The sequence below is a fragment of the Phalangium opilio genome, unplaced genomic scaffold, assembly GCF_054372755.1.
Source record: "Phalangium opilio isolate 3A_F unplaced genomic scaffold, DU_Popi_V2 ptg000105l_1, whole genome shotgun sequence".
NCBI lineage: Eukaryota > Metazoa > Arthropoda > Arachnida > Opiliones > Phalangiidae > Phalangium > Phalangium opilio.
The window spans coordinates 7,742,653-7,756,138 of NW_028324207.1; the positions used below are offsets into that span (position 1 = coordinate 7,742,653).

Consider the following 13,486-nt stretch of genomic DNA (forward strand, 5'->3'; position numbering starts at 1 on the left):
TGATTACAAACGCATCATACCGGAAATCGACCTGCCTAGATAACGTTTAGCAGACGACGTTGCGCTACATTCCAAACCACCCCTTCCACTCCCCTTTTAAATTCTCTCTGATTAGAATGCCCAAAAAACTGGCAAACGGTTCTTTCAAACCTTTTTAGCAGCTTATAATTCGTCAATTTATGATTAAATAAAATGGTTTCATTTTGTTTTGTCTTTTAAAAATGGTGTCAGTAAACTAATTCCAAATTTTCACGATAAATTTTGGCTTGTTTTTGGGCTGGATAGTCTAGATCTTAGGCAGTTTTTGGGCTGGATAGTCTAGATCTTGGGCAGTTTTTGGGCTGGATAATCTCTTGGGCAGTTTTTGGGCTTCTTTTCGAAATACCGATTGGCGGTTTTTTGGGCTTGTTTTCAATTTGATTTTGGCGGGTTGAAGATTTTCAATCTGGCATCCCTGAATCTTTAAAGGTGAGATTGTTGTTTCGTGTGACTAATACTAGCTATAATCATAATGTTACACCATGGTCATATATAACTAAAATAAACATTATTTACTCTTAATTATATCACTTAGAACTCTTTGGGACTGTTATTTTGAATTAACAAAAATGAATATATTGCCAAAGAAGCGTTGGCATGTTCGTACCAAAGAAAACATCGCCAGAGTTCGTCGAGACGAAGCTGAAGCTCTTGAAAAGGAAAAAGAAGCTCAACGTCGAATTCTTTTAGCCGAACAAGAAGCCCGAACCAACTTTCTAAGAGCTAAAGCCAGAACTAGCGAAGAAAGCAGTTCAGAAAGAACAACGGCAACGGCAACGAACGAACCAATACACCAACATATAAATTTCTTCGAAGATATTGAGAAAAGCGGTGGTTACAAAGGCGGAACTAACAAAGAACACGAAGAGGAAAAGAAACAAGAGCAAGAAAAATACGAGAAAAGCATCGGTCTATTAAATTACTTGGGCCAAGGTTCGACCGAAGCGACCGGTGATACGCCTTGGTATTTAAAATCGCACGATTCAAGGCTAGAAGATGAAGATAAAAAATCATCAGAGAAAGAGAAAAACAAATCTGGCGGCAAAGACTTTCTAGATCCCATGAATGACATGAAGAAATATCTAAAAATGACTTTTGGAAGCGAAGACCCGAAGAAAAAGACTTCGTCGCACGAAACTGACAAATCTCGCGAGTCGAAGGATAATAAACGAAAACGTAGAGAATCCTCTGATGATAATTCAAATACGAATAAGAAAAGCAGTCTGGCTAAATTAAGGGAAGAGAGATTAAAACGAGAGAAGGAAGAAAGGCAACGCCAAAGCCAGTTGCTGGCGAGATTAAGCGGAAAGGTGGACGCATCTCAACCCAAGTCCATCGCGGTTGATGAAAGATGCAATAGATATAATTCGCAGTTTAATCCGCATTTGGCTCGACAAAACCAACCTAAAGATTGATTAATTAAATGTTCTCTAATTATTATTTATTGTAAAAATTTGAATTAATAAAAGTTCTTATTTTGTCTATGAGAATTGATATTATTTTAATTGTCAGTAATTTACCTTAATTCTAGTAAAGTCGTTTTAAGAAACGTCATTCCCAAAATTGTTTTGGATTTTGATGTTTAGCAATCCATAACCATTTAAACGTTGTTAAGACCATTTCATTCACCCGCTACTTTAGGTTTACGCTTTGAAATCCGTTTGTAGCGCCATCTGAAGGTTATTAAGGTTAAAAATAGATAGCCCTCCAGTAAAGCTAGGGCACCAGAAAATGTCCAAAAAAGGCCCCTTCTTCAAGGTGCCAACATTACCTTGTTTCTAAAGATATTTACATTGAAAACCATATCTCCTTGAGCTCTTTAGAATACCTTGCTATGATCAGGAGTTCATAATAACCCCCTTCGGAGGGTTATTATGAACTCCTGCTATGATGCAATTTCCCAGTTTGGCCTATTTAAGGTATGCGAAAAAGGGTAAAGGTCACTTTGTAACGAATATATTTCTTCATAAAAAATGCATAATAAAAGAAACACGTGATTTGCAGTACTTATTAAAATAAGTTCAGCCAAACTACCAATCAGAGACCTACACGGGGAGTAGTTTTTCAGGCCCGATCCAAGATTGAGCATTTTGAAAAAGTCCGAAACCCGGCCCGGGTCCGAGTATATAGTTGGTTTTCTGGCCCGGCCCGACCCGACACATTTCATGAACTGAACAGGCCCGGCCCATTACGCGTAGTGCAGTTGTAATTTTCATATACTTTACATAACATCAATGAATTGAACTCATATTTGCTTTAGCGTCGTGTATTATTCATTTCTTTTGATAATTGTTCGTCACAACGTCACATTTGTTCTTAGAAGCTTACACTCATTTAAATTTATATTTCATTTGAATTATGGATTAAAGGAGAATCAAGTTTTTTAAATTTTGAGAAATGAAAAAAAGCCCGACCCCTTAATTTCCAATATTTGAAAAGCCCGACCCGGCCCGCGGCCCGATGAAATTTTCAAATGTGGAAAGCCTGGCCCGACCCGTGCAGGACTCTGCAAGATTTTTACTTTTTCGCTCTTAATAGGTACAAAAGTAATAGCAGCTGGTTTCACGTGACCTGTGAGAATACGAATTAAGTTATTCGTATTTTGAACATATCCCCTCAAACTTTCCATAAGAGCCTTCAAACGGGCTGTTGGTGACCCCCTTCTCAATTTTTACCCACCTCTTTGTGAAAGATCGTCGTTTGTCCCAGGGTCCGAATAGCCCCTTTAAATAGTCTTGAATAAAAATCACCTAACCATTTTTCAAATTCCTTTTATAGTGAGTTTCATTTACCCTTTCTGAGAACGCTCGCGATTTGCTCTATTACGTCATCAGAGAGCTCGTAGATCTTCCATAGATTGCTTTGAAAATAAAATACGCAATTTCCTTCTCCCCTAAAAACGTCTGCAGATCCGTGCTCTTGAAAGAGAGAGGAATGCAGCAGAAATCTTCGTTCCTATAACGTTGCAGTCTGTAGCCCCATTTCATTGTCGTAGATCGCTCATCATTATTTTCGCTCCAACTCACCTCTTTTATCCCTGCAGTGCTGATGTCTTTTCATACAAATCCGCTGTGAGCAGTGGTGGGAAATGGGGATTTTTTTTGATAACTAGTCCTTGGGGGACCAGTGACCCCCTAGTGTCCGAAATAGTAAACTGGTCTCCGGACTGGCCCCAGCCTTTGTTCTCCATAGATTTGCAATTAATAAACTGGTCCCGAGGACCAGTAGTCCCCCACTTCTTGAATTTAAAAACTAGTCCAGGCAATTAATAAACTGGTTTTGGACCAGAGGAAGTGTGGTATTTCCCAGACTGGCTGTGAGCAGTGGTGGGAACTAGGGATTTTTTTGAAAACTGGACATTAGGCCAGACACCCCTCCTGGGCTGGAATAAATAAACGGGTCCATGACTATTGACCAGGGCACGTCCTCTGCTAAAAGTGGATAATTAAAACATTTGAGTTAAAGGGACTGCAAAGAAGGCATCGGTGGGTGGGTTAAAATGATTTGAAATACGTCTCAGACATCACGTGATGCCAAGATGCAAAGGCTCCTCATGGAGTGGAACTGGAGTACTGGACATCTAGTCCTTGTTTTTCGCGAGATTGCAGCGCCAATTCCATGAAGTGGTAGTTTTCGAAATAAAACGAACTAAGCTTCTTTGAACCACGCCTCTCCTAGGTCATGTGACTCTGACGTATTTCAAATAATTTTTACCCACCCGCCGATGCCTTCTTTACAGTCCCTTTAATGTCTTGAGTGGACTCAGTCTCGGGTTACCCTTGAAATTTCTTAGTGGTCCCTCTAATTCAATTTTTAAACTGGTAATTGCCCTGTGCCACGCCCCTATTTCCCACGCTGTACCTTGGAGCGGATCACGGGATGAGCGCTTCTTTTTGTCTTCACTTACCAAACTCTTAGACATTCGAAATGATATATTTCGTCCTTGGAAAACCGTCATTTTCTCGTCAATGACAAATCGAACTACAATTATGAATGAATTGACAAAAACTCTAAACATTTAAATAATTTCAGATTTTATTGTTCCCGTGACTAAAGGGGACATCACACTGAAATAAAGGGACTGTAAAAGAAGGCACTGGCGGCTGGGTAATAATTATTTGAAATACGTCACAGGCACCACCACCTTAGGGCCAAGTTCCAAAGACTCCACGTGGAGTGGGACCTCGTTTTTCGCGAGATTGCAAAGCCAATTACCCGAAGTGGTATATAGTTTTCAAAATACGAGGAACTAGTTAAGTTTCTTTGAACCGAGCCTATTCTTGGCCACGTGTCTATGACGTATCTCAAATAATTTTACCCACTCGCCGATGTCTTCTTTGGAGACCCTTTAGATAAGATCCAATTTTTTTGGGAGGTGCGCATTGAACTTATCGTTATATTTCTCGTTCTTCCTACTTACAGTATATAATAATCGGGGGGAAATAAAATTGTGACACTAAATAATGTCACACCTCCTTAATACAACAGCAAGTACACAGTTACTGAATGTGACATTGAAATGGCGATGATCAAAGCGGTTAATGAAGGATCAGCACCATGATACATTTCTTAAATGTTCACGATAAAAGCCTCTTTTTCTTTTAATTTAATCAACTACTGTACAATGGCACACGGAAGCTGCTAGGGAGTCAGGATTTCACCTTTAAAGCAACGCGCCGCGAGTCCGGGACTAAAATTCCCGCTAGATCTCGCTACTTATAGGTTTGCCAAGGCTTAAATTTAGGTGCCGAAACACGGGAATGCGCACAATTCAAAGAAAGAAAAAGTTCTAGGGCCTTAATACGCTTATTTTCAACGATAATACCTGTTTAAATTTAAAACCTCAGTGCCAAATAGTTCGGGACGATGTAAGAGCTATCTCAGAGGCCTTAGTGTGACGTCACCCATGCTATTTGCTTATAGAACCGAAGCGGTAGTAAACATGGCCGCCCACTTCCAAAGCTAAGCCCGTGACGTTTTACCTAGGCACTGACGTCACAACTGAGCTAGCTCTATTATTTTAACTGTCCAAGCGATTAAGTTCCCCAGTGTCTACGCCTAAGCAAGAACTATTTACAAACTAGCTATTTTTACACTATCTGTCGTCTGCTAACAGATTCCAAACGATTCGGTATTTGTGACGAAACTGACGATCATTAGGTACTTAAAGCAAAAGTCGGCTCCTATGGAGCTCCAAATAAGCTTGCCACAAATTTTACCATGCCAAAATCAGGCCTGATACTCTCCTGCACCCAAAAAATAAGTGACGGAAGTGACTAAAAATTTTTAAAAAAGTGACTAAAAAGTGACTTAAATAAAAACATTTTAAGGTTGAAAAACTGCCCTACTGGGGTCCTAACATATGTAGAACGTAACACTTGATCTGATTCACTTTGTATTTATACTAGGGGTGTGCGAATAGCACATTTTGGGTATCAAACCGGTTACCGAATACCAAAAACGTTTCCTTATCAAATACCGAATCGAATAGTTTATTCCAAATCAAATACCGAATAGTTAGGCCTATAAGATTAATCGCGACTTTTAAGTCTAGTATTCGCGAATAGTTAACCCTAATACTCGTGAATATTAGGCTTGACTATTTGCAATTAATCGGTTAGTAACCCTAATATTCGCAAGGAGAAAAATATTTTGAAGCTCCTAAATTTCAAAGTACCTATCCTATTTGGTGGCCAAGTATATCTGAAAATTTCCTAGGCACTAGCTGGTAGTTTTTGATGGGAGACAAATAAAATTGGGACAGGAGCGAGATCTCTACGGCTCCCAGAAAACAACTTGGTTTAGTTAAGTACACTTCCAACTAAACAAAAACTTAAGTCTAAGGAAGGGAACTGTGCCTTTTTTGTGTTTAGAACTTTAGACGATTGAAATATACTAAGTTGTTAGCAAAGATTTAGAATTCAAATATCAAAATACTGAAAATTTCAAAAAAAAAGTGACAAATAGTGACTAATTTCAGAAAAAAAGTGACTTTAGTGACTAATTTCAGAAAAAGTGACTTTTAGTGACTGAATTTAAAAAAAGTGACTTTTAGTGACAAAAGTGACTCAGTATCAGGCCTGCAAAATGAGGGAACCAATCAGAACTCATCCGGGAGTGTGGAGCTTAAATTAGCCTTTGCTAAGTTTAGCGGGCCCTTGACCCCTCAACTACATTAGCTTCCACTGTAATTTAAACAAAACCAATGCCGATATTCGCTTTAAAGAAAACCCCTTATTATTAAGAACTAGCGAAATAAAGGTCGTCTGTCAAAGAAACTGCGCATGCGTTGAACAACGAGCGCTATAACAGATTCCATGGCAAACCTACTTCGGTAGTGTTAAATAGCGGGAAATTTTGTTACCGCGATTTGCTTTAATTATATTTAGGATTTTCGTTTTTTTTGACACAATTTAAAACACCTCATATTTGCTTATTTTTTTGTCTAAATGCATTAAACACTAATTAAAAATATCTCGTGAAAATTAAATAATCATTTAAGGTATAATTCCTGATTCCCTTAAAACATACTTCCAATATTTATTTATTTAATTTGGTTGTTTTTTTCTTTAGTTAAATTTAATTTAATGTTAATTATTTATATCTTCATTAGTTTATTATCATTTTTTTTTTGAAATTGCTGATCGCTATCACGTTTAGGATGTAAATGCCTTTTTTTATTTATTTATTTATTTAAACTTTTGCATGTTAATTTAATTTAATTAAAATTAAAATTAAACTTAATGTATAATAAGATAATTAACTTTGAAAGAAAAAAATAATTTTAAATGTATAACGGACTCGAGAAAAGTTGCAATATTGTAGCAGACGACGCAACCTCCTAAGTCTAATCTTGTCTGCTGCGTCGTCTGCTGTTAAAATTCGCTAAGCATAATTCTCAAACATTAAACAGCCAATCAGGAATTCAGGATGTCTTATTTGTGCAAAAGCTATTTAGGTCTCTGTCTGCTGCGTCGTCTGCTTTTAAAATTCGCTAAGCATAATTCTCAAACATTATACAGCCAATCAGGATCAGCCTTAAAAATTTGTGCAAAATCTATTTAGGCCTCTGATTGAACAGGTTTAGCATTTTTTTTTTTTGAGAAATGCCTACGTCTGTAAATGTAATTAGGCTTAGCGAAGACTCACCTTAATTTGCCAATAAAATAAAAATTACTTCGAATTAAGCGTTAACTACTTAAAAATATTCTTTAATCAAAGTTAATTAAGCATTATAATTAATTAATTTAAGAGTATCATTTTGGTTTCAGTGCACTGGTAGAGCGCCATCCATATTTGTTTGAAAACCCCGTTTACGTTTACCCATTATCGAAAAATTGAAATTATAGTTATTCCTATTTTTCATTTCGATATAAATTATCATTAATTTGCAGTTAATTACGTCATCCATTGCAAATTGGTTTCTAAATTTATTAACTTTTTTTTTTTTAAATGTAATAATACTTTGTCGTACAAACTATTTTTAACACAAAAGTACACACTCGCATATTTCATTTTAGTAAAAGTGGTCACAAAGAATACTACTGTATTTATAATATTAAAAAGTATATATTAGTTGGTTTTTTTAGCGTATTTTTATTTTCTTTTAGCACTAACGCGAAAAATTTATTAAAAATTAAAACAAAAAAAAAAAAAAAATTAAAACTAAAAAAAAAAAAAAAAAAATTAAAACTAAAAAAAAATTAAAACTAAAAAAAAAAATTAAAATTAAAACTAAAAAAAAAAACAAGCTCGTAAACACGTTAATGGGGAAAAATTTCTATCTCCGTTAATTGTATAATTAAAAATATGAAATATCCTAGGCGCCTTTGTTTAATTTTCAAGTGTTTTTAGTATAATAAATAAATTGCATAAAATGTGTTATGTTAAAAGCGTGATCTTTTTGAAATATTCAGATTAATTCAAGTTAATTAAGATCGAGGTGTTAATTTTTCTATTTTTTTTTTTGGAAGTCTGAATTAAATCAAAATTTTAATCATCAGGAAGACGGTTTGTTTCTTTCGAAGGGTTATTAGGTTAAAAAATTAACATTAAACTTTAATTAATACTAATTGGGGGTAAAATGGATTAAGCATTAGTGACACGATTAGTTTTTTTTTTAATGGCAGTTATACAAACTTAAGAGATAATAAGCGCACCGTTCCATTTTAATTAATTTATTTTTTCGATACGAGTTCTGCATATTATTAATTACTAATTTGCATTAATAGACTAATGGGCTAAGTATGTGGACGACATTAAAGCGTCCTTCGTTTTTTCGTGAAACATTAATTTGCAAGTTTAGAAAAGTTTCTATAATGCCATTGATAATTAACAAGAAGTAACCATACTAATCCTGACTAAGGCTTAGCAACTCGAGGAGTAGCTAAAGCAACTAAGGCTTATCAACTCGAAGAGAAGCTAACCCGACCAAGGCATATCAACTCGAGGAGTAACTAAAACGACCAAGGCTTATCAACTCGAGGAGTAACTAAACCTACCAAGGCTTATCAACTCGAGGTGTAACTAAACCTACCAAGGCTTATCAACTCGAGGAGTAACTAAACCTACCAAGGCTTATCAACTTGAGGAGTAACTAAACCTACCAAGGCTTATCAACTCGAGGAGTAACTAAACCTACCAAGGCTTATCAACTCGAGGAGTAACTAAACCGACCAAGGCTTATCAATTCGAGCAGTAGCTAAACCTACCAAGGCTTATCAAGGACAAGAAGTAACGAACGCTAACTAAACAGATCAAGGCTGAACAACTAAAGGACAAGAAGTAACTAACGCTAACTAAACAGATCAAGGCTTAATCAGTAAAAGAGTGCCTAATCCTAATTGAACTTTTGAAACTAAAAAAAAAAAAACATGGCTGGTTTTCATCTCTTACAACCTCAGCTCTGTGATATAATTAGGCCTTGCAATTTATAGTTAAATCTAAATGTAATCGTTAATTCTAAATATTTCAAGTTAAAACATCTGCTCCGAAGCAAAAATTAAATTAAGCAAATCAACCGTAATTAATAATCATAGGTTAAAAGTAAGGGACCTTGTTGTTGTACTGCCTAAAGTTCTAAAACTCGCCACCAGGGACTTGGCTGTTAATATTTTGGCGCTGGCGAGTTGATTGCCTTGTCACTCTATTCCGTTTAACAACTACTTAGCAAAATTACATAGAAAACTTAATCGTGTCACTTTTGCTTTAAAAAAGAAATTAAATTTAATTACTAATTCAAAAAAGAGCTAGTTCATTATTAATACAATACATCTTACTCTCGATGCATCGACCAAGGCTTAAAGCGAAATCATTTTTAACTGATAAATCAATGTCAAAATGATGCGTCGTCTGCTTCAGAGTCGATAATACTGAAGTCTAAACCAGAAGACGCAACATTCTAACACGAGCTAAGCCTTGGAAATAAGGTGGAGTGACTTAAATATTAATGCCCAAAATGCACAGCGGAAAATCTAATTTATTTTGAAGTTTAGACTTTGCTTAATTAATCTTAGTATTTGATTAAATTTTGACTTATTTTTTTTTAATTTAATCTAACACTATCTATTTTTTGTTAATTTGTTTTAAACTTGAAATAGGCACTGTTTAAATTATAGCATATTTAGAAGTAATAAATTAAATAGCTCTTAATTAATTTAAATTAATGGACTAAATTAAAAGGGGAAAGAATTAATTTAATTTAGATTAAATAACGTCAAGTGTTCTTGCATTACTTTACGAAAGAGTTGCTAAGCCTAACGCTGTCTTTTGGCAATTTAAGACTGAATTTTCAAGTAAACACCTCTAGCCAATCACGCGGCTCCATTAAAACGGTGCTTCTCATTGGTTGGAGATAAAAGTTGTCTGCATTAAACTTAAAATAGCGTTAGGCTTAAAATCTTGAACCAACAGAAACTATTTTGAATTTTATTTTTATTTTTAAATATATATATGAAATTCAGAACTGAACTGAACTCACAAAAACAAAAATGATTGATTGCCTGTCCATTTCATTCTCAATTTAAAAACGAAAAAATAGGGACTTGTTTTTTTTTGTTATTTGGCTAGTTTTTTTTTAAGTTAAAAAACAAGAAATAAAAAAGGGGAAATTGTTTTTTAACGTCTTTAATTTGTCATGCATGCATTATCAGAAGTAGAGATTTGTTTTTGGTTTTTTAGAGAGAGCAAAGACTACAAAGGTTGTTTATTTTTTTTGTTGTTTTTTTGGTTTTGTTTTTTGTTTATTAACAATGAAGAAAGACAAAAACAGAATTAATTAATTAATTGACTAGATGCTACACGTGACATAGTGCAGTTGTGTTGGTGGTAAATATGGCGGACCATTTTGGTTTTTTTTTTGTTTTTTTACCAGTTTTTTTTATTTATTTTATTTAATATAACCTTTGTTGTTTTGACTCAATTTTTAATATTTTTAATATTTTTTTTTTTTTGTTTTTTTTTGGATTTGGATTTAGTGTCTTGTTACTATGTCGCTGGGCCATCCCAGTCACTAGTGAACCTGGCAGGATTAAAGTCTTCATTTACAAAGGAAAAGCCTCGAAATTCTTCTTGGTTAATATTGCGCACTATTTCCAAATTGACCGGAGTCAGAATTGGTTCCTCTTTCGTGAAGTCTTGGTCAAAGTTATTGACGTCTCGCTTGGTTTTCTAAAATCGCGACAGTGAAAGCAATTACGTGTTTTAGGAATTCGCAATAAACCTTTAGAAACTTTCCCCCTACAAAACGTCACGCGCCGCTTAGCTAATCAGGCGCATTCCCTTACTAGCATTCTGTTCTGTAAAGTTCACAGCCATTTTGGCCGAAAGGGGAGGAGCCATCTTAGAGGGTGCTTGAAGCAAAGGGATGAAAATTCCCCCAACAAAACGTCAGGCACCGCGCATTCCCTAACTAGCATTCTATTCTGTAAAGTTCGTCGCCATTTTGGGGGAAAGGGGAGGAGCTATCTTAAGCCACACCCTTCAGGCCTCCTTAAAGAGGGTGCTTCAAAAAAAAGGGGGGATGAAAATTCCTCTACAAAACGTCAGTAACCGCTTAGCTAACAAGGGGGTATTCCCTCAATATTCTATAAAGCTCGTCGCCATTTTGGCGGAAAGGGTAGGAGCATTCTTAAGCCACACCCTTCGTCCCTTACAAAGGGTGCTTGAAAAAAAAGATGAAAATTCCCCTACAAAACGTCGGGCGCCACATAGCTAATCAGGGGCACTCCATCAAAGTTCACCGTCATTTTGACGGAAAGAGGTGGAGCCATCTTAAACCACACCCTTCGGGCCTCTCCTTAAAGAGGGTGCTTCAAAAAAAAAAGGGATGAAAAATTCCCCTACAAAACGTCGGGCGCCGCTTTACTAATCAGTGGAATTCCCTCACTATTCTGTAAAGTTCACCGCCATTTTGGCAGAAAAGAGAGGAGTCATCTTAAGCCCATCGGACCTCTAATTGGTGCCATTTTGGCGGAAAGGGGAGGAGTCGTCTTAAGGCACACCCATCGGGCCTCTAATTGGTGCCATTTTGGCGGAAAGGGGAGGAGTCGTCTTAAGGCACACCCATCGGGCCTCTAATTGGTGCCATTTTGGCGGAAAGGGGAGGAGTCGTCTTAAGGCACACCCATCGGGCCTCTAATTGGTGCCATTTTGACGGAAAGGGGATGAGCAGTTTTAAGGCACACCCATCGGGCCTCTGCCACCATTTTAGCGGAAAGGGGAGGAGCCATCTTAAGCCACACCTTTCAGGCCTCTCCTTGTAGAGGGTGCTTGGAAAAAAGGGGGGGGATATTGGAAAGCAGAGACTTACAATTTTGGGTCGAAAGGGAGGCTTGACTTTCCTGGCTTCTAGCGCTTCCCAATCCATTTCTTTGAAAAATGCGTGATTGAGTATCGCTTGTTCAGCTCCTTGAGAAACGACGCAACCAAGACGTTTTGCCGGATTTTTGGTCATGAACTGTTCACGAATAAATTGTTATTAGTATTATTATTACTATTAGTAGTAATAGTAAAATTATTATTAGTAGTAGTAGTAATAGTATTATTATTATTATTAGTATTTTAAACTTTGAAGTACACATTCTGAAACACAGTATAATTAAAGCTGTGGTATTATATTTTTAGCACTTGGGGGATTAGTCACGTAACTCAGAATTACTTAAAATAACACTTTATGAGAGGGTTGTCACAAAAGAAAATTTCCCTGGTTTTTCCGTAATTTTCCCTGACCTTTTTAGGGCAAATGTAAGCTTGACTTTAACAGAGCAAAGAATATTTGACATACCCCTTTAAGTATAGAGACGGCTTCCTTGCTAAGCCAAACAGGGTACAATACGTCATCGTGAAGAATCGATTCAAAGAGATCATCTTCATTATCAGCTTCGAATGGCGGCTGACCCGCCATCATTTCGTACATAAGTACTCCTAACGCCCACCAATCCACCGAAGGACCGTATTCCAGTTCTTGCAGAATCTGACACACACAGACAACGAAATACACCTTCAGAGATACGATACTTTTTATCCCCCGATTATGATACTTAAGACCCCTCGGGGTGGCCACGCAGGGTAGCTTAGCTAGTCCATGGATTAACTAACCTAGGGATAGTTCGTTCCCCCAAAAAGATAACGCATGCATGTTCCAAACGCCCCCTAGCAGCAGCTACTATCCCTAACAGGAAGTTATAAGAAAATTGGACCAAATATCACGTGGTCTATGACGTCAAAATTGAAATACTGCCTAAAGTGTTCAAAAACGATTTATTTTGCCGAGAGATGGCGCTATATCTACATCCGTTTTGGTCCAATAAATTGGGGGAATGAAGAGGGGAATCAAGGAATAATTCGGAACATGTAGTTGGCGATAGAAATACATGGGAAACCCAGTTAGTGAACAATCCCTAGCGTTAGTTAATCCATGGCTAGTCTTAATAAGTCAAACGTTCTGACCAACTGATAATCAACGCTTTACTTAGAAGGCTGAAAATTTGCCGGGACTTTACTCTTAAGTAGTAGGCAGACACTACAATAGACTTTTACCAATCCGCCGCCATCTTAAAAAATGGCGGCCAGAAATGTAAAACCTTTCTTATCATGGAATAACATTCACGAAATTCAACCAATTGCACTAATATTTAGTACACTTTTTCCCTATTCCTATAGACCAGGGTTCATACAACTTTTGGAAAATAAATTTCCCTGAGATGTCCAAGTGTTTCCCCATTTATTTCCCTGAGATTTCCAGGTATTTTCCGTATATGGAGTATCCTATGGTGCAAATGTTAACGAAGGAGGGGGGGGGGGTCAAATAGGACTATAACATACTCAAAGGACATCCCTCTATCTCTATTAGAACCAGAGTTACGAGCCTCCAAAGTTGGGTGTAATGTTAATTCTATGGAAGGAATATTCACGAACATTTTGCTTAATTACTCGGCTCCTGTTTTGT

The 13,486-nt window shown here is 36.6% G+C and overlaps 2 protein-coding genes across 7 annotated transcripts in view; one reads left to right on the forward strand and one right to left on the reverse strand.

Moving 5' to 3' along the window:
• Positions 1 to 332: 332 nt before the first annotated feature.
• Positions 333 to 1,523, forward strand: LOC149629084 (leukocyte receptor cluster member 1 homolog). Its single transcript, XM_089851464.1, has 2 exons — positions 333 to 468; positions 575 to 1,523. The coding sequence occupies exon 2, from the start codon at positions 609 to 611 to the stop codon at positions 1,452 to 1,454; it is 846 nt and encodes a 281-aa protein (XP_089707590.1). The 5' UTR covers positions 333 to 468; positions 575 to 608; the 3' UTR covers positions 1,455 to 1,523.
• A 2,533-nt stretch (positions 1,524 to 4,056) lies between these two features.
• The window catches only part of Pkc98E (Protein kinase C), a 42,334-nt gene continuing 32,904 nt past the window's right edge, over positions 4,057 to 13,486 (reverse strand). For all 6 annotated transcript variants that reach the window (XM_089851468.1, XM_089851467.1, XM_089851470.1 and 3 more), the window contains exons 11-13: positions 12,323 to 12,511; positions 11,849 to 11,995; positions 4,057 to 10,707 (exon numbers count right to left, since the gene is read on the reverse strand). In XM_089851468.1, the coding sequence (XP_089707594.1) occupies positions 10,525 to 10,707; positions 11,849 to 11,995; positions 12,323 to 12,511 (519 nt within the window). In that variant the 3' untranslated portion in view covers positions 4,057 to 10,524. The remainder of the gene's footprint in view (positions 10,708 to 11,848; positions 11,996 to 12,322; positions 12,512 to 13,486) is intronic.